Here is a 23,554-nt window from a genome sequence, read left to right on the forward strand (position 1 = left end):
AACACCTTTATAAATGAGCTTGTATTTATATCATTTGAATATGTAAGGTGGGGTTTGGTTTTGGTTTGGTTTCTTTTTTTTCTTGAGTCTTTACTATCAAAAGGTTTTAGGGTAGAGCAAATTAACTCAGCTACAGAACCTATTACCAGTGTTAAATTAGAACTTCTGAACTAGGTCAGTGATACTGTTATTAGGAGGATAAAATGCCTTATATTTGGCTGTTGATACCTAACAACTTTCTGCTCTTGTTGGACACAGAACAGATCAGATGACCCGTCTGGAGATGGTTGTCTATCTGAAGACTTAACCTGAGAAATATCCACAGTCTCCATTTATGTTTTGAGTTTTCCTCCCACATCAATAGAATAAATTATGCTTTAATGAAGTAAACAGCACTAGAATTTGCTTAAAGGATGTGCTTTTATTTATTTATTTATTTATTTTAAAGAATAGTCTTAAACTTGGATTATTGTAGAGCTTGGTTGCAATCAGCTAAATCCAGGTGGTTCTATGTTTGTTCTTTAGACTGGTTTTCCTCCAATGTTTATATGACTGCTGTACCTTCTAGTGTTAACACTTGTAGTACATGTTTTAATCCTGCAATACAGGACCAAAAACCAACCTTGAGAATTTCTGTACGTACAATACTCTTGTAAAGCTGGGAATAAGGAGCCATGGTTTTTCCCTAGTTTATCACTGCAGGATAAAATGTTTGTACTTCTTCCAAATTCAGTCAGGGATGGTGTCTGAAGCCAGTACCAGGTATTAATCATAGCCTGTTAGTATCAGGGAGAGTGAAAATACTATGGTCATTACAGTTGGTTTTTTGTTGTTGTTTTCTCAAAGAATTGTCCAAATGGATTTGTAGATCGTTGTTGCACTTCGTACAACTCTCAGGCTACCTGGCTCACTCTGAAGTCCTGTTAGAAGCCATCTGTGTGTGTCAGTGGATCATAAGCAGCCTTTTACTGTCACTAACTAGCTCAACAGCAGGCACGGACCTGGCCTTGTCTGGGTAACATCCTGGGGATTTAAGCTTTTCCAAGTCATTGTCTATTTAAATGCTGTGTAATGGACTTTATTGCTGATTACTGTTGGAAATGCTCTTCAGTGGACAAGCTGACTCTGTTTTACATACAGCAAGAAAGGAATATAAGGTTATATTCTGTGGTAGAAAGCTTTTGTGGAGAGTTACAGTATCCTTAGTCATTCCTGGTTCCTACATACCAGTGTCTGGCAAAACATGTGTTTTGTCAGCCAGCAGTGGCCTTCCAGCTGGGAGACTTGAAAAAAAGTAGCATATACAACCTGAAAGGTGACTGTGCTGCTGAATACTAGCCTTCTTAAAAGGTGGTAGGGAAAATTTTGCATATCCCGAAACTGTGTCAGGAGTTCTGTCCAAGAATCTGCCTCATCCTATGCTGAGGCCAGAGAGAGTTGAAACCTGAAAGATTTTCTGTGGAGCTTCAAAGAGCTTCCAAATGTCCAGGGCTACTTTGAAGGAAGTAATAACTGCATAGAAAGCAGTGGGCAAGATTATGAAGCCTATTTTGCAGACTTGTCATCAAATGACAATTTGGTGTGCTTTGTTCAATATTCACAGTTAGGTAGAGAGCAATTACGCAGAAAATGTAAAACTCTAAATCTTTTTTAAAATCTCTTCAGGGAGGAATCTAGTACTCGGTCATCTTCAGCAGGACATTGGTCCCGTTAAAGAAGTGTCTCTTCACCTGAGCTAAAAGCATCAGCCAGTATGATACCAGAGTTTTCTGTAATTCTCAGTCATGAGCAGATGCAGAGGAGGGAATTCGTACCACCTGTGAGACATCAAAGGGGTTGTCTTTCTTTTGCACCAAGCGTATGTTTGTATTTTGCACTCGTTTTCTCTGTGGATAGATAAGGATTGATGCGCTAAGAGTCTTCTATTAATGTAATCAAACAACATTTGCAGCGTTGTCTTATGTGCAAGTGTTACAAATTGCTGAGGTTTATTTTCATACAGTCGTTAAACCAGTGCTTCCAGGTCCACGGATCAACAAGGCTTCTCTATTTTAATCCTATATTATTCAGACTGTTGGAAATTAATTAAAAACTCTTCCCTGAATGAATTGGTTGGACTGATCCCTAAATCCCTACTGTTACAGCCAGAGTATATTGTGTCTTCATTTCTGGCATCTTAAGACAGTAATAGCACATGTGAATATTATTTGAGAAATTAGTAGTGCTGAATTTGGAGGGGAAAGTGTGAACTATAGAAGTCAAACCTTTACTAGAGTTCTTTTCATTAAGATTTTCAGTAGCAGACATAAGTTTTAACACACTGTTTACTAGAAATGTAAGCAACTGAAGTTATATTTTTCTATTTTTTCAAATGTTTTAGAGCATACTTAGCGTAAGTACCTCATAGATATGTGGCTAGATAAGAATTTGCATTGTTTCTGGATATCAGAAGGGTGACTTTGACAAATAGGGGCAAAGTGATGTTAAATCACAGAGAAAGGAAAAAACAATCTCACCAAGGATTATTTGCAAGCAAAACAATCTAAGGTTTTACATAAGGGAAGTTGTCCAGACTGCAAGCAAATGCTTTGCTAAATCACAGCTCTGTCCCTCTGGATACGGGACGATTCTTAACTGTGCTCCTGGAGGCTTATCAGTATGCTGTGTGTTCAGCATCTAAATGAAATACCGCCCAGAAGTTGTAACAACTTGAGCGATGGAGCATAATTGTGGTATTTATATCGCTCAATTGTTAAATGTGTGAAAGAAATTGTTTAGAAAGCAGTATCCAGGTAATGCTGGTATCACTTCCTGGAGCCTCACTCTCCTTGTTGAGTCTCAGACTCTCAAACATTCTAATTCTTAATGAAGTTCATAGGAATCAAGCTCTGAAGCAACATATAAATATATGTTAAATTAAACATTTTGAGGATTTTGGCCAGTTTATTCAAAGATGTATGTTCCCGATTTAGTCCTGCAATGACAATTGTGTACCGTAAGTATTTATAACCTTGACACTTGCTCTATTTCCAGTCAGATATCTAGTCTTCAATTATGATAATATTATTAATTAATTAATCAGAAATGAACCTTTCCTAACTTGAAACTCTGTATGGATTATGACTCAGGTCATACCTTCCGGTAAGAGAGGTCTTAAGCAGAAAACATTTCAAGAGATCTTAAATGGATTACTTCATCTCTTTTCTGTAGGAGAAGATTGATATATTGGGAGACAGTATGAACCCGTGTGAAGAAGAGGAGCTTAGTTTTTAAGCTACTGATTGCAGGATTGAGTTATGATCCTTGGATGTGTTTCTGTGATTTGAAGCGATTTCCAGATATTTGTTGATTCTGACAAGCAGAAAGGATGAGAATATCAAGATCTTTACCTTCATCTTAAAAGTGTGCAAAACAACAAGCAGATGGGTTTCCATGGTCATTAAAAGAGAATTCAGAATCCAAATTATTATTAGATCAAATAGTTGTGAATTGTGTCAGTTTAAATTTAAGTCTCAGGCGAGAAACTCTTGGTAATCTTAAAACTAGCTTTAAATACCACACGACAATATATAACTACCCTCCTACTTTTCCTTTGCATGTGTGTGAGGCTGAGATTTGATCAATCACACTGAGATGATCAGTTAACAAAAATGACTTGGTACTAATATATTTGGAACATTTATCTGTCAGCTCTGCAGATGATTTTTTACTTTTTCATAAAGGAAAATAAACCCTTGGATTTCCCCTTACCCCACTCCCTGCCGGCAGTTGCATCATATACTACAGCTCTGATTCTAGAAGTTGAAGTTTTAATACCATCTCAAGGATTTGCTGAGATGGCTTTCTCTACTGAGAAAGTTAATGAATAATAGATTTTTTTTTTTTATTTATGTAACTGCTTAGAAGCTCAGGTGAAAACTCACATGACTATATTAACTCACAATGAACCCAAAGAAGTGGATTTAGTATTTTTTTTCTCATTTTATTTTTTTTCCACTGAAATCTTTACATAATTTACGTTTTCCACTGATACATGTAATACTTATTTGGGTCAAATACACGCTCCATCTAGTTAGTCAATCATATGACAATTAAATACAAACCTTACACTTCAAGTAAGGAGTAGCTACTTATTTTTTTTCCCCTCAAGAATACAAACTAAGTTTTTGTTGTTGTTGTTATCTGGCTTTCTTTTGTTTTTGCAGCATTCAGATTAAAGATACCTGAATTAACAGTTCTGTGAAAGTGCAACAGTAATTGAAAGGTCAGTGGGCAGCTTTGATCCAGAAGGTATGGTTAGCCTGTTACTTACTGTGCAGTATCTTTAATCTTGCAGTAGTCCTATGTAGCTGCTGAGTGCTACCTAAAAAAAAAGAAAAAAAAAGTTTCCTCAAAAAGTATGTAAAAATACTTTTTCTCATTGTATTATTTGGAGCAACCCCAAATCTGCTCCAGTCAAACAAAATGTGTTTTTTTGTTTGTTTGTTTGTTTTTCAATTTAGTGCAACAGTGAAGAAATTATGGATTGAGGCATAAGAAAGAGGTGTTTGTGCCAATTACCTGTTATATTACTGGCATTAGCCAAGTGATATATGAATCAGCTTGCTGTAGGCTCTCCTAATTGGCAAAGTGTTCCTAAATGTTCTGCTTGATTCATACGAGTGGTTCAGATGTGGGAAAGTATGGAGATAATTTAAAGCAACAGCAAAGCCATAATACTACCTGCCTGAAATAATCTTTCATGTTTAATATTTCTCTGGTGCTTCAGTTTATTGAATACCACTCCCAGTTTTAGGGAAGGACTGAAGACTTGCAAAAGCTGCAAAATAAGAATACCTAAAAAACCTAAACACCTGCCATGTGAACAAAGCAAACAGTTCAGCCTGAATTGCTTTGAGGGAAAGCAAATGAACTGGATCCAAATATTGCCTGGATCACCTCCGCTGCTGTCTTATGATGAAAGTTCCCATGTACTCAAAAGGACTAGTGGAAATTAAGGGCAGGGATGGGAGTGCAGGAGGTAGGAATGCTCCATCTCTGTGTGCATAGACACCACCTGTGGTTTAGGAGTCTGAGCCCTAAACTACTGAAGGCTGGAGGCAGCATCAGTTACCATTTTGTTTATCCTGGTCTTGTACTCTCCTGTAACCATCAGCTTCCTTCAGAGACAGTACGCTGGGTGAGGTGGAACTTGGATCCAGCTTCTACCTGTCTGCTCTTACTGTGTGGGTTGCTGTTTGCTGGCTGCAAGCAGAAAGAGAGGGCTAAAAGAGGTTCTCTGCACATTCGAAATGTAGATGCTCTTGGCTTGTCAGTGATACTCTTTTCTTCCTTTCCGACAATGTTAAGATATCCTACCCATCAGAATATCATGTCATGCCAACACAACGCTGTTAATGTTATTATCTGAAACTGGGGTGACCTGTTGAGGAATGATTTTCAGCCCCCCCCCCACCCCCCCCAAAAAAAAAAAAAAAAGGAAAAGGGTTAAATACAATGAATGTTTGTATGGTATCTCTAACCACTCTAACCAAGCATATATTGAGCTAAGTTCCCTCTGCTTTAGGTATTTTGAGAATTCCATTTTCAATCTTCTGAGGAACTGAAACACTTCCTGTAAAGCATTTAATTGACTGAGGCTGGGAGTATTCCTGAGGCTGGCCAGTAGAAAATGAAACCTTTCCCTGACTTTATTTTAAAACCCTGACTTTATCTAATAGTGCATCTAAAAACCTTGGTGTGAAGTGACTAGTTTGAGACTTCCTTTTCTGCACAATCGGCAGGCACGGCATCTTCCTGTGCACGTCTAGAGCCACATAAGTTGAGACAAATTCTCATCGTGCAGCAGAATGCCATGTGATTCAGAACGTTTCTTCACCTGCTGTGTTGAAACAAGCACAAGGGAAGGCGCTCGGCATTACTACTCCCGAGTTTCACTGAGTTGGACGTATGACATCAGGATTGCCTTCAGTCAGAAATCTTGAAGCGCAGCTTTGCTGGGTGGGTCTCTGAAGAATTTGAAAGAGTTGTGCAGATAGGGCGTGTTTACCTTTGTCAAAGTAGCGAGCGTAATGCCTCTTCCCAGCTAATGTGCTTATGTTCTCTGACTGCAACATCATAAAGGTAGGAATTTTTTACTTTTTTTTTTTTTTTTCTGGTGTTGTTGTTTGTGTGTTTTTCTTTTTTTCCTGCCTCCCTGCGTTAGGTTATGGTCCAAATTCTTGGAGTGTGCTGGTCTCTAATGCTGCCTGTTTTATAAAGGAAAATTAGAGCAACCCTTATAATCGTCTTAGGATGGAGAGGGGAATAGGTGTTGAGATCTTATAGGTTACTATCCTATGACAAAGTTTTTATAGGTATTCCAACCTATGACAACTACTTTTCTTTTTAGAGAAAAGAAGTACAGGTTACGGTTGTACTTCTGCATCTTTTATCATCATCCTATTAAGTGCTTTTAAGAGCACTTAATTCTGAACTGGAGGGGAGGAAGATTTATGAACAGGAAAAATGTGTTGGTGAATGATGTAAATATACTTGCGGAGAAAACTTAAATTCAATTTGCTTGAAAAAGATAGTTCTAATTTTGTCCTTTAAACATCTAAGAAAAAGGTATTCTGTAAAAAAAATTTGGTTTAACAGAGGTTTAAATATGACTTACCTGTTGAAGATCTGAAGTATCTGGTGCTATGAATAACACATTCAAATATGCTGCCAGAAAGGGTTATTTCATAGTAAGGCTAAAAAAACACTCAAACAGAGGAACCCTGCGCATTTTTTCCTCTTACTTTTTGTAATGTATACCTATTTTTAGTTGGCTTCCTAGCTTGGATCAAACCTTCAGCTGGGGTGCCACTGTTGGCAAAGAGGCTGTGCAGGTAGACATTAGCTGATCGCTTGCATTTGTTATGACATGACGATGCCAAACAGAGGCTGCAATAATGAAATACCAGTTATGTCCTGGCTCCTCCTCTAGTTGGCTTTGTGGGTGGAGAATGCATGGGCAGGTTAAACCACAAAGGAGGGGATAACCAACAGGAGAAATAAGAACAGGGGAGCACAGCAGGCTTAACTTCTGTTTCAGGGTGATGAAGAGATCAATGCACCAAGAGATCAAAGTCACTGTGCATACACAATACATGAAGACCTTGACTGTCTACTGGCCCCTGTTTCAGGAAGCTGTAAATAGGACAGCTGCACCAGCACTGTCCCTTTCCCTAATTACCAAGGGCTAATTTAAAATGTTGAGTCATCCATGGTGCAGGTGAAGAAACCTGCATCCTTTGCTTCTACACCCTCAGGTCCTCTCTCCGGTATCTCATTATTCTGTTACCTTCACATGTTTTGTGGCAGTGCTGTACTTATTACTGCTAATAACTTGCTTATTTTTGATCAAATGATTCTTAACCCTTACCTTAAATATGTGACCAAGAAGGCTCATGCCTCTGGTAAAATCTCCTTTAATCAGTTTGGCATTAAGTTAGACTTGAAGTTTTTATTTCAAATAAAATTCTGGTAAGTTGTAAAAAACAAAACAAAACCACTAATTTTCATGTTTCCCTAGTAATAATAATGTGAGGAAAAAGGTCATTTTTTTCTTTCATTCTGAAAAATTTTACTAAGGATTTCTTGAAGTAAACTCTGCCCCTCTTTGGTCTGCTCAAACTTATGAATTAAGCATCTAAGAACTTGTAGTTCTGACTGGGCTTTATTCATAGAACTGCAATTTCTTTTTGCCCCAAGATTATTGCAGAGATTTATTTTATAGTTCTTTATCCAACTCTATCGATATTAGGGGCTTTAAAGCTTTGAAGCAGGCATAGTTTGCACTGTTAGCTATACTTTGTGAGAACTACTTTTCACTTTCCTAAGCTGCCCAAGATCAAATGAAACAAATTTAGTTGCTCAGAAACATTTTACCTTTAAGTAGAGAGAGCATGGTAACTTTTACTCAAAAATTAATTATTTCAAACCGTTTTGGTTCTCTTCCCCCCAGAGAGCAGGGGAAAATGTAATAAAACTTGCTTGCCACCTTAATTGAGATTTACTCCATGCTCTTTTGGCCTGCTACAAAATAGAAACCGAGTTACAAGGTAATGTGATAGAATAGTAAAAGAAGTGAAATATTCTAATTGCCTTATAACTAGGCATATGTAACTGTTTACAGTTGAGATTTGTCCGTGTTAGGGAGTAAATTTGAAGTTAAAGGTCTCACAGCAGTCTTAATTCAGGTCTTTTATGTGTATAGAGTATTTCAGTGTTTCATCATAATAACCTGATGTTAAGGTCCAACCGCTCTTTTATTTTGTGCTGCCACTGGTTGTATGCGCTCAGGTTGTGTGAAATCTAACATTTGGACAAACGAGATGAGAGGAGTCAATATGCAGAGAGCCTGTAGCATCGACTCAATATCCTTCATCCAATTCTTGCCTCCACAAATGATAGTTCAAACTCTTACATTAGTAAGGCATGAAACAGTTCAGTCAACTGCAAAAAACGTTGCCAAGAAGCAGAAAGGAGCAATGCCTCCAACTGGCACATACCTACAAGTAACAACTGATGACTGAGTGAGTATTTTGTGTGGTCAAGTTTGCAGTTACTGCCCCAGGGACTAAAAATTTTTAGCATAAAACATCACCAGTGCAGAAAGTAATCTGGCATCATATCCAATGATCTCCCAAACTTGCAAGTTGCATTTATGTCCAGAAGATGTATAAAGCAGCTGTTGTACAGTTGAAAGGCTCTGTGGCACGGTATCAGCTGTCAACACTTGCATGAATACTAAGCCATTACAAGTTTGGCTTTGTACATGTGTGGGTTTTTGTTTTTCTTTTTAATTATTTTTTAAATGTTTTGATTTTTTAAATGGTATGTTTTTTTTTTAAAGGTATCTTTGAGGTGGTTCTGCTATCAGTAGGAAAAACATTGCATAGCTGTTAGAAACAAAGTGTAGGTGCTGTGTATTTTCACCAGTTTCTTGGTGGTGATCACAGCTGGGAATCCGTGGGCAATGTTCTGTCCAGTATTACGGACCGTAATACTGAAACTTGTGTGTTAACTCTCGTGTTTATTGCTTAGTCTGAAACAAAACAAAAAACAGGACCTGTGATACAGTGGATCTGATCTTTATTTACTCTTTTAAACCACTTTGGTTTAATGTTTAAGTTCAACAGCCAGGAACAGCTTTACTCTTTTTGATGTATGGGGCCCTTGATAATTTTTTTCCCCCACATTACTGTACCAACTTAAACAGTTCTTCCAAATGATGAGAGAAGTAGGAGGATTGTGTTATTCTTTTTGCTGATTTATTCTTTCCCTGTAACACCTCCAGAGTCACACTGAGTAGATAGGAAAGATGCCCAGAGAAATTACGCTCTTTTTTCACTTGCGTGTTTGTGTTACCCATCTGTTGGGTTTTCCAATTTGTTCAATAAGTAAGGATGGGAAGTTCTCCCAATACATATTCCAAACCTGGATATCTCCTTCTCTTACTTCTTGTAAGTTTCTCTTAGTTTTTGTAAGCAGGAGCTTTTGCATGGAGAACAAAATCAAAGCTAAGCCTGTTTTTTTTATTTCCCAGGCTGTAGCAGCCAGAAATTGCACTTCAAAGCAGCTCCTGACTTTGCTTTTCAAAATCTAACCACATAGCTTTTGTCAAACCAAAATTTGCCCTTTTTGCTTAACATCGTTAAAAATGCAAGTGTGGCTTTTTTTGTTGTTGTTGTTTTGTTTGTTGTTTGTAACTGAGTGTATCAAGGATCCAAGGAGCCCAGTTTGGAAAGAAACTTCACTTTGGTACTTCCCCACTGTGTAGGCTTTCCTTTAATTACAAAGGATGCAGTTCCTAAACTAAGCAGTCCTGATTTTCCTGTTTGGTGCCAGCCCATTAGGCTACAGAAGGGCTCCTTCTTTACCAAGGAGGCGATTAGTTTCTTTATTTGGAGTGTTTAATTTTCAGGGTGCAGGCGAACTTTCCATTTTTTTCTAAACTATATTTTATTGTTAGCCCAATGGTAAAAATTCCAGTTTTGTCGATGAGATTAACACTGGCAGTGCTGATGCATGGATGTGAATCTGGGAAGCAGCAGGTTTTTCAGCCTAGGTAGAGCAGAAAATAGGTCACTCAGCTGTTGTCGTTTTCGCACCTGCCATGCCTGGGTGCTTCCTTGGCACCGTTACAGACCGTAAGGAAAAAAAGTTCTGAGCTCAGCGCTCCTAGCAATGGGAGGCTTATGCTGGGCAGCCTTTCAAGTTTCTTGTTAGAGCTGGTCCCAGATCAGGACAGACTGGGCCTTTGCAGCTGCCGCTGCTTCTTTGGAAGTGTGAGGGGAGGATAACCACTTGTGGCAATTCATGCAAACCGAGGAGATCAGCCTGCTGGGGAATCCGGTGGCTGCAGCCTGAGCCTGGTGCTGGAACTGGCTGCCACCACTTGGGCTGCACTGGAACACGTGGCTGTGTTGTCACAAGCTCCTGGCAAAAGTAAGTGTCCTGTAGTTTTTCTACACTGATTACTGAAAAAAACAAACCAGGGTCCTGGCAACTGCAGTTGTAGCATTTCTCAGAGGTGAAAATTTCTTGGCAGCATGAAAGGAGCCTATTGCAAAATGCTTCACTTGCCCAAGTACTGAGAAACTGGTTCTCCCGTTTTCCACCCAGGTGCCAGGCACTGCCTGAAGAGATGCCTGTCCACCTCGCTGCTCCTAGGCCCTGTGCCTGGGTGGCAGAAGGGACGGATGAAAGACTTCTGCCTGGTTATTTGTCCCTTCCACAAGAGGGCTGTGGTGGATGCTTTCTTTCCCACTCGTGCTATGGGTGCTAGATTAGGTGTTCTCAGAGACTATATGGCCAAAGGGTTCCTGACCTGTCAACAAGCTGCTGAAAATCACTGGGTTTAAACCAAAAAACTGAACACTACAGACAGCATCCTTTAAATTATATCTAAGTGCTTGAGTCCTGTCTACCTGTAGTATGCCAGAACCATAGCCCTTGTTTTGGGGGTGTGGGTGGGGTGGGAACAGGACCAACAATAATGGGAAAATTTTCTTTCTTGTGGCACTGGCAATGCGCCTTTAACTTGGTGTGGCCTGGAAGCAGAGTTTGCTCTCTGCCATTCCTGCTCTTGCCTGGTGAACTGCCAGATGTGGGAATAAGGGGCTCTGAGAAGTCCCTCTGCCACAATTGTCCCAGGAAGCTAACAATCAGGAGGAGACATCTGCATATGCAGATGTTTTTTCTAAGGCAAAGTTTGTTAGAGACAAATGGCCTGTGTGCCTTCATCACTTACTCTCCATCATCTGGCTTCTCATTTCACGTACCACGCAGCCGTTGTTTAGGGTCAAAATGATTCAAAGTAAATAATTTAAATGGAAGCAGTCAAGTCGTAATGTGGAGAGGGCTGATAATGGGGATTAGTGTCTGGGACAAGGATTGCCGTAGGTATGGTGAGTAAGCCAGAGAGCTGAATCACTTCTGTCGGTGATATTGTGGGGACATTAAAATTGCTTCTTGAGCAGAGGGATGGGATAATAGATGGGTTAAGTTTTAAAAATTGTAACTGAGTCCCAATACTAATTTTGTCAAGGTTTCTAGGAAGTAGCAAGTATGTGGAGAAGATGAGAGATAAAGCTAGCACTGAGCTACTCCCAAGTAATTTGCCTTGAGCGGTGCTTCCTGAGACGGAGGCTTCTGCTGGGCCTCCGTTTCCTTTTAATACAGAAAAAATATACAAAACACACATGGGTTTCAGGAGATTTCAGCAAACTGAAAGGACCACGGCTTGTTTATAATACAGAAGAGACCCTTGCTTGTATATGATGTACACAACAGAAGAGTATTTATGGAGTCCCCATATGTTTTGTGACCTCCGTGATTTGAGGAAGAATAATCCACTGGCAGCCACTGAGAGCAAAGAGGGCACAAAAGGAAACTGAAATGCACTGGGTGCTGGTGCCTAGGTGTGTTTGGGAGGACTTGCTCACCTTCCAGGTGCTCCAGGAACGTCCTCTTGAGGACTGAGACTGAAGGGAGACAGGGAAACAGCCCAGGTGTTTAAAAGCTGCTATTAGGAAGATGGAAATCTCCAAGACTGCCCAGGGGGATGACCTGGTTTGCTGCAGTGAGAGCAGATTGGATGGAGGGTGAAAGTCCAGTTTAAGGTTAATGAAGCATAAGAATAGGCTGCAAACAGGTGTGGAGCCTCATCAACAGCTTTATAGTCTTATAATAATCACTTGGATGATGGACGACGTTCATCAGGGATGGTCTAATCGCCGGTGTGCCAGGCAAAAACCTGTAGGAAGCACAAGGGGACTGCAGGTGGGGGAGTTTAGAGAACCACCTTTCAGACTATACTTGGTGTCTGTGAGCAAGGATTTCTTCTGAAATCTGTGGACTCTGGATCAGACCCCCACATTCCAACGTTCCCTTAGATATTGGGATTAAGCACGTGTAATTGGGAGCTTAGTTTAATAGAGATGCATTAGGTAACTGAAGATCTGAAAAGACAGCCATACAGACATATATGTGTGGAAGGGAAACATGCATTGCAGATCCCAAGAATCTGATTTTAAAATACACAGTGCTGAATTTTTCTATGGTTTGAGTATTCTGGGTACATTCAGTCACAACTTACCTCGCCGTAGCCTGACTGGTAATGCTCTTTCCGCTGTGTTTTAATGCACTGGCCCATTATTACCATTGCAGTTGGCGATAACTTGCAATGCACAGTCTGGTTTAAAAATACAGATATATAACGGAGCACAACCGGGTAACGAGCATCTCCCCTGGTCTTCCAGAGCAGTGTGTCTGCAAGCCTTTCTGTCTGACCTAAAATGTCACGTTTCAAAGCCCTGTTTCATTATCATGGCGCCTGCTAGCTGCAGTAAAGGGTCTGTTAGCAGCCCCGTTATAAATCCCAACTTCCAGGAGTTTACAATTCAGCAGTAAAAAAGTGCTCTAGGCTGAAGTTTGGCTTATAAAGTCTCAGGGAAGGAACAATTGTGATTTCTCTGTCCTTTCTTTTTGCATTTGCTTGTGCACACACAATTCATTCAGTAGGTTTTACTATCCCCTTTCAGCACTTAAAAAGATTAAATGGTTATTAATATTTCAGTGCTGACTACTGTTCATGACCAGTCAATTGATTCACGGTGCCTGTTAACCCAGCCGTGTTTGATGGGTCCAAGCTGCTGTTTCACAAACCTGCTGCGAGGCTGCAGAAGGATGGAAACAGCCCTGCGTGGATTGCAGCAATCGCTCATTAGCGGTTGATTAAAGTGAGCTTTGGAGCGAGCTCTCTGAATCAGGGAAGCCCTGTGTGAGTGCACAGGGTGAGAGCCTACAGCGGCTGCAGGCAACCCTGAGGTTGTGTGGCCCCTGCTCAATATTGGAGGATTAGGAAGGGCCTGAGCCGCTAAGTCCTCAGCACGATTTAATTTTGCCACTTGATCCTATGCAAATGTGGCACTGTCACGTCTCCCAGGGGCAAGTCTAGCACTAGGAGGAGACTTCATGAGATTCTCCCAGCTCGACTGTTTCCTCGCTGAAACTATGGTTCCGTGAAATCAATTATTTCCTCATACTTTTTTCTGGTTTACAGGAAAATTTACTATGGAAAGAAGTTATTTCCATTTATTACTCATGGAAATTACAGAAAAACTGCTTATGTTAGCCTTATGGAAAATATAATAGTGAATTCTATTTTAATTCTATTTTACAACATTTTTATCGGATATATAACACATTTGTTCTGTAAAGTTCTTACAACTAAATGAGGGATAACAAATATGGTTCTAAATACATAACTAGAATGGAAAGGTTGAAAATGAGACTTTTAAAAGAATAAAGTATTTTGTTTTAAATGTAACATTTTTTTTCCTTTTAGAACAGATTTTTGGTATTTTCTTCTGATCCAGGGTTTGGTCATACTTAAATCACAGTATTTCTTGTAAATCCCCAAATAAACTTGCTGTGTACTGTAACTTTTATACTCGGTCCTGTGCATAGTAGTATTTGCAAAATCAGGACTGAGGGGTGTATTACAACCCACACATGAAGCAGCAGTAGCTCAGCAGCAAAATGTCTTCATTAATACAGGACTAAGTCACCCCCTGGACCCTCTCCACATTTCTTTCCACTCTCCCACACCTTTATATTTAATTTAGAAAGGCAGTGTAGAGAAGATGAGTTCTCTTTAGTGTCTTTTGTGTATTTGTATGATAATTATAAATGATAATTGTAAAATATTTGACCAGATATTAAAAAATTTAGTTTGAATGACTGAAGTGAGACATCAGAATTTAAATCTACAGGTGTTTTTTTTTTTTTTTTTTTAATCTGCATTCATTTATGCCAGTTTAAGATTTAGCTCTTCTCTTAGATCTTCTCTTATTTTCTCTTCCACTGGATTATAACCCCACCTGCATGCTCTTAATGATGGGTTTTCAACTTCCAGCTGATTTATGGATTGATTTCTTTCCTCCTCTCTCTCCTGAGAAAACTGACAGAGTTGCAGACCTCACCGGCTAGGGCTGTTTTCTGTGAGAAATCAGTCAGGGAACACCTGAACATATCTCCAGTGCCTGCAGTAGCTCTCCTGAGTGCTTCTTTTGGACCTGCACTACAAGTGCAACCTGTGCAGACCAGGGGAGCGTGGGACCAAGGTCTCCTGTGTTATTTGCTTGTACCACGTTTCCTTTCAGGCATTTTCTTTTTAATATGACACGACTAATTTTTAATTATCATTTTATTTGCTTAGCATGGCGCACATATTAAAGACACTCAACAGCTGGTTCTGGTGGGAGAATATATGGATGCCTATCAACGTCACATGGGCACATTTCGTAGACCGTGAAGGCCTTGTCTTTCCAAAACCACATCAGCTGTATGCCACAATACCATATGCTTTTGTATTGCTGATTATCCGATTCCTCAGTGAAAGGTAAGAAACAGAAATTCCATGTAATACTCTCGTTAGTTGTTGTTAATGCTAAAAAATAAAATTGGAAATTAAGATAATGTAAGAATGTTGATCTAAAGATTTCATAACAGAGGGTTAGTTGGGAGTCTGCTAAAAATACCTACTACAGATAATATTGAAGGTGAAATCCTGGGAAATATTTTTCACTATCAGGAACATGCGATTGTGGTCCAATCTAGATGGAAAGCATTTCTCTACGTTTCTTTCATTTCTAGAACAGCATTTGGATAATTCTGATTATCTCCTTCCACTAGAGAATCAATTCTTTCATAAACATTTTGGATTCCTTTTGCTTTTTCTCCTTTGGTGGAAGAGTAGAGTTATTTGTCCTCCAAACCAAACCTCTTCTCTTGTTAGGTCCTTCCCCAGGACATTAGTGTAAGGCTGATAAATCAAAGGTGTCCAGTTGTAGCAAACGTACGCAGACTGGAGGGATCTCAAATTTTCCTGTGAACATTTTCTGTAGAGCTAGTAATGCTGATGCTTTTTTCTCACTCTGGTTTAGTGATCATGGAGTCATTAAAGTTGGAAAAACCCTCCAAGATCATCTGGTCCAGCCACCCCCCTACCACCATTATCACCCACTAAACCATGTCCTCAAGCACCACGTCCAACCTTTCCTTAAATACATCAAGGGACAGTGACTCCACCACCTCCCTGGGCAACCCAGCCCAATGCCTGGCAACTCTTTCTGAGAAGAAACTTCTCCTAGTTTCCAGCTAAATTTCTCCTAATTTTCAGCCTAAATGGCTTACTTCTGCAACTGGAGTCTTATGAGACAGGCAAAGGCTGGCACCACAGAAGAAAGCTACAAATATATTAAGATTTTCAATACATTTACTTAATTATTTGTTTCAATTTTATTGGTTTTATTTGATTTTTTTTTTTTCTGCTCTAAAAACGTGATTAGTAGTTTTTGTAATTATTTCAGGATACAATGAGGAAATTTGGAATGTCATAAGTTGAACAGACTTAAGACAGGACCAGATAAGATCATTCATATCAGAGATCAAAAGTAATTTGGTTCATATGTTTATAACCATGCACAGTGTCTCCTGAGTAAATGCTTGCCCAGCTGTCTCACTGCACTGCTGTTGGAAGTTGCTCATGTGAATAATTAGCCCATACATCTGGTGTGCAGTGAATCGGCCCATGAATGAAGAAAACTGACCGCTGCTATGAGTAATAGGGAATCAGTCGCTGATATCAGCAGAGAGGAAGGGGCTTTTGTTGTTGTTGTATTCTCCAGAAAAGCCTGCCCAAGTAGAAGAGCGAAGCAGTTGGCTTTGCAGCTCCTAGTAGTGGAAAATGGAAGAGAAGGAGAAGCCTTCAGTTTCTGGGGGAGTTGCTGTGTGCCACTGGCTAGAGGCCACATGCAGAATCCTGTTTCCTGGGCCGTGGTAGCCCAGCGTGACAATGTGCTATGTGACTACCTGTCACCAGGAGAGATTATCCCAGTAGCAATCTTCCAGCATCTGTTCACGTTTCATGTTCCCTTAACTATTGCTTAACTCAAATGTGTCTGTGAAAAAGACAAGGACAAAAAATCAGGATTTTTTCTATAGTTTCAGAGCATTTCAGGACCAGAAAATCAAGTAGTTGTCTACTTTTTTTTTTTTTTTTTACTATTTTATTTTATTTTATTTTATTTTATTTTATTTTATTTTATTTTATTTTATTTTTTCCCCTAATTGCTAATATGCTATGATTCTCTTTTGGGATTAGTTAAAGGGAGATTATTTGTTCTCATGGAGCAGTCATATACTATAGCAGATTACAATGCTTCAGATTTACTTTGTTCATATCCTGGTATGAGAATAGCTGAGGTCTTGTAACTGTGTTGTATTTATTAATCTTTTCATTCTGTGTCTTTTCAGATATATTGCTATACCTCTAGCAAAAGCCTTAGGTATAAAGAATGTAAGACGTGTGAAGCCACAGCCTAATCCTGTTTTAGAGAGTTATTTCCGGGAGTGCTCAAAACACCCATCCCAAGTAAGGATTCTCATTCTTTTAAAGTAGTTTTGGCTTTTGGAAAATCCCAAGTTTTACTGTTTCAATAAGCCATTAGCAATGACATCATGGGATGAGTTCCAGCTGATTGACAGATGACTTAATTTATTTGGGTTTATGTTGCTTTTCTGCTGACAAGGGTATATAGCATCCAAAACAGAAAATACGTTTAAGATGTTTAATTTTCTGGCATGCTGTTCTAGGTTAGACTGTTAGTATTATTTCCAATGAAGATCAGTGCTCCATCTTTAACTCATTCTGCCTGCAGAAAATATCAACTGACATCTGTTGTTGGAAAGTGCTATCATATTTATTGCTAGCAGTAATATTGGAACACTGGTATGGAAGCTGTTTGATCTGTTATATTGCTGCATACTTAATCTTGGTTTATGTAAGAAAGAAAAACAATCTTTATATTAACTTGCTGTTGATTTTTAAATTTGAACAAGAAGAAGATAAAAGCCAACACTTAGTATTTCAAAACATGAAGCAACCTGATTGCTGATGGGGAGCAGGAATCTGTCCTTGCTGCGAATGCAATCTCAGGAAGTTCACTTAACTACAAATACCAAACAATTGCAGTTTTCCTATGCTGTTTTTTAAAAGAAAGATGTGCCTCATTGATGATTATTGATATCTGGAATTTTGCATTGACTCTGCTGCTCTCTTATTGTGGTTTTGGCCTGCTGTTGTCAGGAGTAGATGTACATGTATTCATGTTCACATGTGAGCTCTACTCTCTGGCCAAGTACCCTGATCTCCGTTTCATAACTTCCTTCTGCATGAGTGCAATTTGACAATTAATCTCTGAAGGGAAGCACAGAATTCACATTTATTACTTCTTGGTACACAGGAATGATTCAGACTGCCTCTTCTATGTGTCTGGCCTAGGAACCAGCATGTCTGAGTGCACAGAGGCCTGGCTGGTGACTGAGGGCATCTAGGCTCCATCATCTGTCTAAACAAAGTCAGTATTCCCGTGTGGCAAGTAGGGAGCTCTTCAGCCAGCAGGATGGGCTGAACACAGAGCCTGTTGGCAGTCCTGCCCTCCCCAGCAGCTGAGGTGCCTTTGCTCACATACCAGAGCTTGCTTCCAAGAGAAGACTAACTGAACAGGACTTACCTTGGCAGAGGCAGTGCTGCTGCCACCCACTATTTGCATACCAGCCTTGGAGGGAAAGAACTTCCCCAGGGATGAGTTGAACACTGCCTCTGCTCCTGCAGCTGCCCCAGGGGAGGTCAGCCCACACGTTCTGCCTCTTAGGATGGAGGAGAGGGAGGAAGCCGACAAGCTGCAGGTGGGGCACCGAGCACCCAGAAATGCAAGAGGCACGTGGGTGAAGGAGGAGGCAGCTCATCGCCCCTAATCATTAGAGTAGGAGGTAGTACCTTGTGCTTGGTGCACGCTGGCATGGCTGCACAGCAGAGCCACTTCACCTTTGGAGTACAGATAAAGCACAGACAACTGGCAGCTGCACTTGGAAGGCTAGATGGATTCTTAGGTGACTGCTCTAGCACTAATTTATTTTTAGGTGTTGAAAGGAGGCAGTCTGGATTTTGCTCAGTAAGATTAAGTGACTTGCCCTGCTGCGTGGCAGAATGCTGAATTTGAGAACAGAGCCCAGCTCGCCTTAACGCTGTCTCACCAGAAATACTCATTTAAATACAGTCTAATGATGATGCAAGGTAAAATATTGGATGCAAGGTCTACGTGCATCTATACATGGCACTCCAAAAAGTTACCCACTGCCAAACCTCTTGTTTAGCAGAAAAAGCTGCATCTTTTAAGTTATCAGAAGCCATTAGAGTAGCAATAGCACCATTTGTAGACCCATACATTTCATGCTTGATTTATTAACATAAGTTAGTGTCTTGAAACCCCAGTATTTCTGTGAATGTCATTCAAAAATTAAACCAGGAAGTCTCGAAGTTAAAACACCATGGACAGTTAATATAAGTAATATTTTTAAATGAAGGTCTTATAATTGTGGGAAGCTGATCTGTGAAGTACAAAATAAATAAAGATGACACTGGTGTAGATCTTGTTGCTAACACTCTTCCATTTTTTGCAGTCAGAGATTCAAGGCCTTGCCAAAAAGTGCAACTGTACCGTCCATTTGGTGGAAAAGTGGTTTAGGAGAAGGCGAAACCTTGAGATCCCAACTGTGCTTCGGAAATTCCAGGAAGCTTTGTAAGAAAAGTCTTTTCTTTATTATGGATTTTTGTTTTGGAAAGTGATTGAGATCCTCAGATGCCCTCTTGGTTGGGGGCTTATTTCCAGAAATCTGGGTCTGTCTGACTAGGGTTTTGGTTTGTGCGTATGCAAAGAAATTGAAAGGGTCTAGTAGCATTTCTCCAAATCCTATGACTCAAAAATACTAGGCTTACGGATTCCTGGGGGGAGGGGAACACTCCAAAATATTTTAGGTTTCTTCAGTACGTAATAATGGATTTATTTATAGGCTCCTGTTATGTAACACTTGATGAAAACATGTAGAGAATAGGAAAACACTTGTCTGTCTGCCTGTAATCATAAGGCAACCAAAATGCTTATTCACTGTTTAAATATGTATCTATATTTTCATCTTGGGATAATATAATGTGTGTACAGAAGTGAGTTCAAGAGCAGGATTCCTGGCATCCTAATTAAGTGGTAGGTGTTACAGCTTGAGCACAGGGTACCATATGGAACATGAGTTCAAATCTGCTAATGAGGGTGGGCCATTGAGTAATTCCGAGTGATAACAATGAATATGTAAAAAAGTTTCAAAACCTCCTCCTGCATATGATTGAAAACTGGAAAAGCATTCAAGAGTCTGATTTTCCACAAGCATGTGAGAACTTCCCCATACATAAACATTTTACTAATTAACTATTCCAGTGTTATCCAAAATCTCATACAAATTGGAAATCCCCAAGTAGGCAGCGTGGCTTTGCTTACATAGCTCAACCCTTTTTGCTACTGAAGCTAACTGTACCAGTGTAAAACTCTTTCCTAATGACCTGACTATTTGGGCTTTTGGCTAGCATGATTACCTTGGCAAAATTCACATGATGATATTATTTGACCTCTTTTAGTGTAGATTAGCTTAAAGAACGAGGGTTAAAAGCTCAAAGTTGAGTAGTTTATCAAGATTACTTTGTGTGAATCGATATGATAATAATTTGATCTCCTCTGGGCATAAATGCAGTTGATAGACAGAGGTGTGTTGCTGTGAAGCCTAACTGAGTTGAATAAACTGTCTTGGCAAACTGATGTTCTTTTTTTTTTTTTTTTTTCCTGCTGTTGTTTTGTGGATCAGTTAACTTTGTTTTGCAAGTGACACTAAGATTTCCTGCTATCGATACAAGAGCTGCCTGCCATGCATCCATGGCTCTAGTTATACACAGCCAAAGACTGAAATTAAAACTTGCTTGGCAGCCTGAGTGAGAATGAAGCAAACAGGTTTTTCTTGTGCAATTTTGTGAACCTTGCTCTCCTCTTTGTCAGTGAATTTAATTGGATATAATTTTCAAGGCAACAAATTGAACAGAGTTATTCCATGCTAGTAGTCAGTGTTACGAGCGTTATGACATTTTTGAAAGCCTGCAATCTACAGGATCATTTTTCTGAATCACAAGGAAAATCTGATGAGCCAGTTCTAAGCCATACTTAAGCTATTAGTGCTCCCTGTTAAGCAACACTGGGGTTTGGAAAGTCCTTTGCATGAAACCTTCCCTGCCTTAAAAGACTCGCCAGCCTTTAACTTCACCTATTAAATTCTCTTTTGTTAGACTCAGTTTTAGAGAAAAGTTTCAAGAGAAGATTCCTAAAGTTAAATCAGAAAGATCCTTTTATACAGTTGTCGTTCTGTGCTGTCCCTGGCGGCCAGAATCCAGAGTTTAAAAGGCACATGTGTAAAGTTTGGTGAATTTGGATGAATTTTACTTTGGGTTTTGTTAACCAAATTCATAAAGAAGCTTGGCTAAATGCAAAATGAGGTAGTGCTCTGGCAGTCTTGTACATACGATGAGTTCATCTGAAGCACTGAGTGCTTACTGCCAAGTGCATTCGTTCCACAGACTTGTAGGGCTGGGGACCAATGGTGCAGTCGTGTTAGGTGCTCTGTGCTTTGGGTCTGAGTCAGGAAGTCACTGAAGCACGCACTTTACCCTGAACACAGAATCAGTCCAGCTATGTCCACTGGACTCCTTACACCTCTGCCTGAAATACGAGGAGAGCTGATGGCAGAATCAGCCCCTGTGTGAAGTTTATCCTGTGCCACAGTGGTGCTTTCCCTAGATCTCTTGGTTAACTCTGAGCAAGGTATTACTTGTGAGTTCCCCTCTCTGCTTCCATTTGCTGTCCTGATTTCTGCCATTTGAATTTCTCTGTCTGTGCAGTGGGTGGTTTTTCATCATCTTAGGAAAGATGCTTCAAAGTAGAAATGTAGAACGATTGCTTATTACCAGTGTATCTGGTGGCAATTCTGTAATTGTTGTCTTGATTTCTTCCGTGGGCATGAGACATATCGTCTTGCCTAGCCTCCACCATCTCATGTCCTCATTTTTTCATTATTTCTTTCTCTTTTAAAATGCTGGCTCAGTCTTTGAACATCTCATTCTTTCTCCAGGTAATGCAGGGCTCAGAAAGGAGGGGTTGCTCTTACCAGTCTCATCATCGTCTCTCAAATGACACTTCATTACTGTTTGCCAAAGACCACAACCATCATTTTTATACATCTCTCAATTAGTGCTAGCATAAGCAGTATTCTTGTCAAGGCTTTTTCTCCTTTTTAGCAAATCACATTTCTGGGAGGCCGTTTGCTGTTCTCATCTGGGACACTTCTTGTTCCATGAGACGTTCTCACCAAGTCTGGGGCCGCATTTCCCTTTCTCTGTGATTATGACCTTTCTCAGCATGCGATGTCCTGCAGCATTTTCCTACTGATCTTGAAGAGTTGCTCTGGGAAAGGTCAGGCTTGTTCCAGCAGAGGAGAAAAGGGCAGAGGAAGAAGTTTTCCATCACCTGTAGAGGTGGGAGTGGGAACGCTCTGGCTGAGTCTCCAGCCACACCCAGTCCCAGGGACAATACCTCCCACGCAGGTTCCAGAGTCATCACAAGGCTGATTGCTGGCTCCAAATCACAGCATCCTGCTCTCCCATACATAAGCAACAACATAGTTTCGGTTCCCTAAGATACACAGGATTTTTTTTTTCCCCTTTGCTGACTTACCAGATCAGTGATGAAAATCTGTGAGTTTTATCTGCCTTGATGGATATGCATTTAAACCACAAAAAGCTTAGATCAGGCTTAGTTAAATGCTGCCAAACCTAGTCAAAGATTGAGGTTTATGGGTAATCCAGGCCTGAGCAGTAAGATAAAAGCTTACATGGTATCTGTTAAAGCGTCGTGGAGCTCCCCAGTTTTCAACAACTGGTGTTTAAAAAAACACAAAACAAAACAAAAAAATCAGAAGAAATTAGCTCAGTAATTGAAACAAGTCGCTGTTGGTGACAGTATTCACAATGTTTAATCTGACTGGAAAGTATATACTATGTGGCTGAAAGGTTTTATGCTGATAGTGAGCTGTGAGATTGAATATTCATGTTGGACTAAACTAGAGGAATTGATACAGTGGGGAAGGTTGCTGTCATCAAATATTTAATTCTTAGGGAATTTATTACAATTTTCTGTAACTATTAGCTTGATCAGCTTGAGCCTGGCTGGAGAACTTCTCCAATAATCACAAGCAAGACATCTGTATTGTGATAATGTAAAATCATTTATTTTTTTTTAGCAATTAGGTAAGTATAAGTATTTGAGTAACAGTAATTTAGATATAGCCCACACATGGCAACCCTTAATGTGGAATGTGAGGGCACATTTATGTGGAAATTGTCTGTGATGCATGATGACTTGCTGTAGGTCTGACTCAGGATAATATCAATGGGAAAATAATGTTATTTTTTCCTTTTAATCTTGCAGCTGGCGATTTTCATTCTATCTTACATCTTCCATTGCTGGATTTATATTTCTATATGATGTAAGTTAATTTCATTAAGTTTTGATATTATATTTTTAACAGAACAAGGACTGATTTATAGATCTTCACGAAGCCCATCAAAGCCCATACACTCTGATTTCAGTGGCTGCTTGGGTTCAGATCTGTGATGTATGTAATCTGTGTGGTAGGCTGCAATATACACTGAAGTTTTGCGTGGATTTCTAAATTTTCTTCTCAAACTCCTGTAATTAAAAAAAAAAAAAAAGTACGAGTTATCAGCCTTTTTAAGAAAGTCCCATAGATGGTTTTACAACGTGCCTTGTTAACACCTACAAATGCATCGCATGGCCACGTTTTTCTCAAAGGAAGCAGTAAAACTTTTCTGGCAGTGCTTTTTGGGGTCACAACAGCAGTGTGTTTCATGGCTATTTATTGAGGTGTTACTCCCAACTTCTGACTCAGCAGCAAGAGAGAGAGTGCTGCTTGTAACTATGTGAGCACTGCCTGGGGTGTCATTAATGCTTCTCCTGAGCAACTGAACCATTTTCAGTGTGTCTACAGTCATTTGTCTCTTCTC

General features: G+C 39.8%; 1 protein-coding gene across 5 annotated transcripts in view; it reads left to right on the plus strand.

Moving 5' to 3' along the window:
• The window catches only part of CERS3 (ceramide synthase 3), a 51,358-nt gene that overhangs the window by 2,434 nt on the left and 25,370 nt on the right, over nucleotides 1-23,554 (plus strand). Inside the window, exons 1-6 of one of the 5 annotated variants that reach the window (XM_084532635.1) lie at nucleotides 4,203-4,290; nucleotides 5,784-6,123; nucleotides 14,756-14,938; nucleotides 16,855-16,972; nucleotides 19,063-19,181; nucleotides 22,959-23,016. In XM_084532635.1, coding sequence (XP_084388761.1) covers nucleotides 14,757-14,938; nucleotides 16,855-16,972; nucleotides 19,063-19,181; nucleotides 22,959-23,016 — 477 coding nt within the window. In that variant the 5' untranslated portion in view covers nucleotides 4,203-4,290; nucleotides 5,784-6,123; nucleotide 14,756. Of the gene's footprint in view, nucleotides 1-4,133; nucleotides 4,291-5,561; nucleotides 6,124-10,077; nucleotides 10,480-14,755; nucleotides 14,939-16,854; nucleotides 16,973-19,062; nucleotides 19,182-22,958; nucleotides 23,017-23,554 lie in introns of those variants that run through there. The other 4 variants (XM_084532636.1, XM_084532638.1, XM_084532639.1 and 1 more) reach the window with 4 other exon arrangements.

This window comes from Aythya ferina, assembly GCF_964211825.1.
Source record: "Aythya ferina genome assembly, chromosome: 11".
NCBI classification, from domain to species: Eukaryota; Metazoa; Chordata; class Aves; order Anseriformes; family Anatidae; genus Aythya; species Aythya ferina.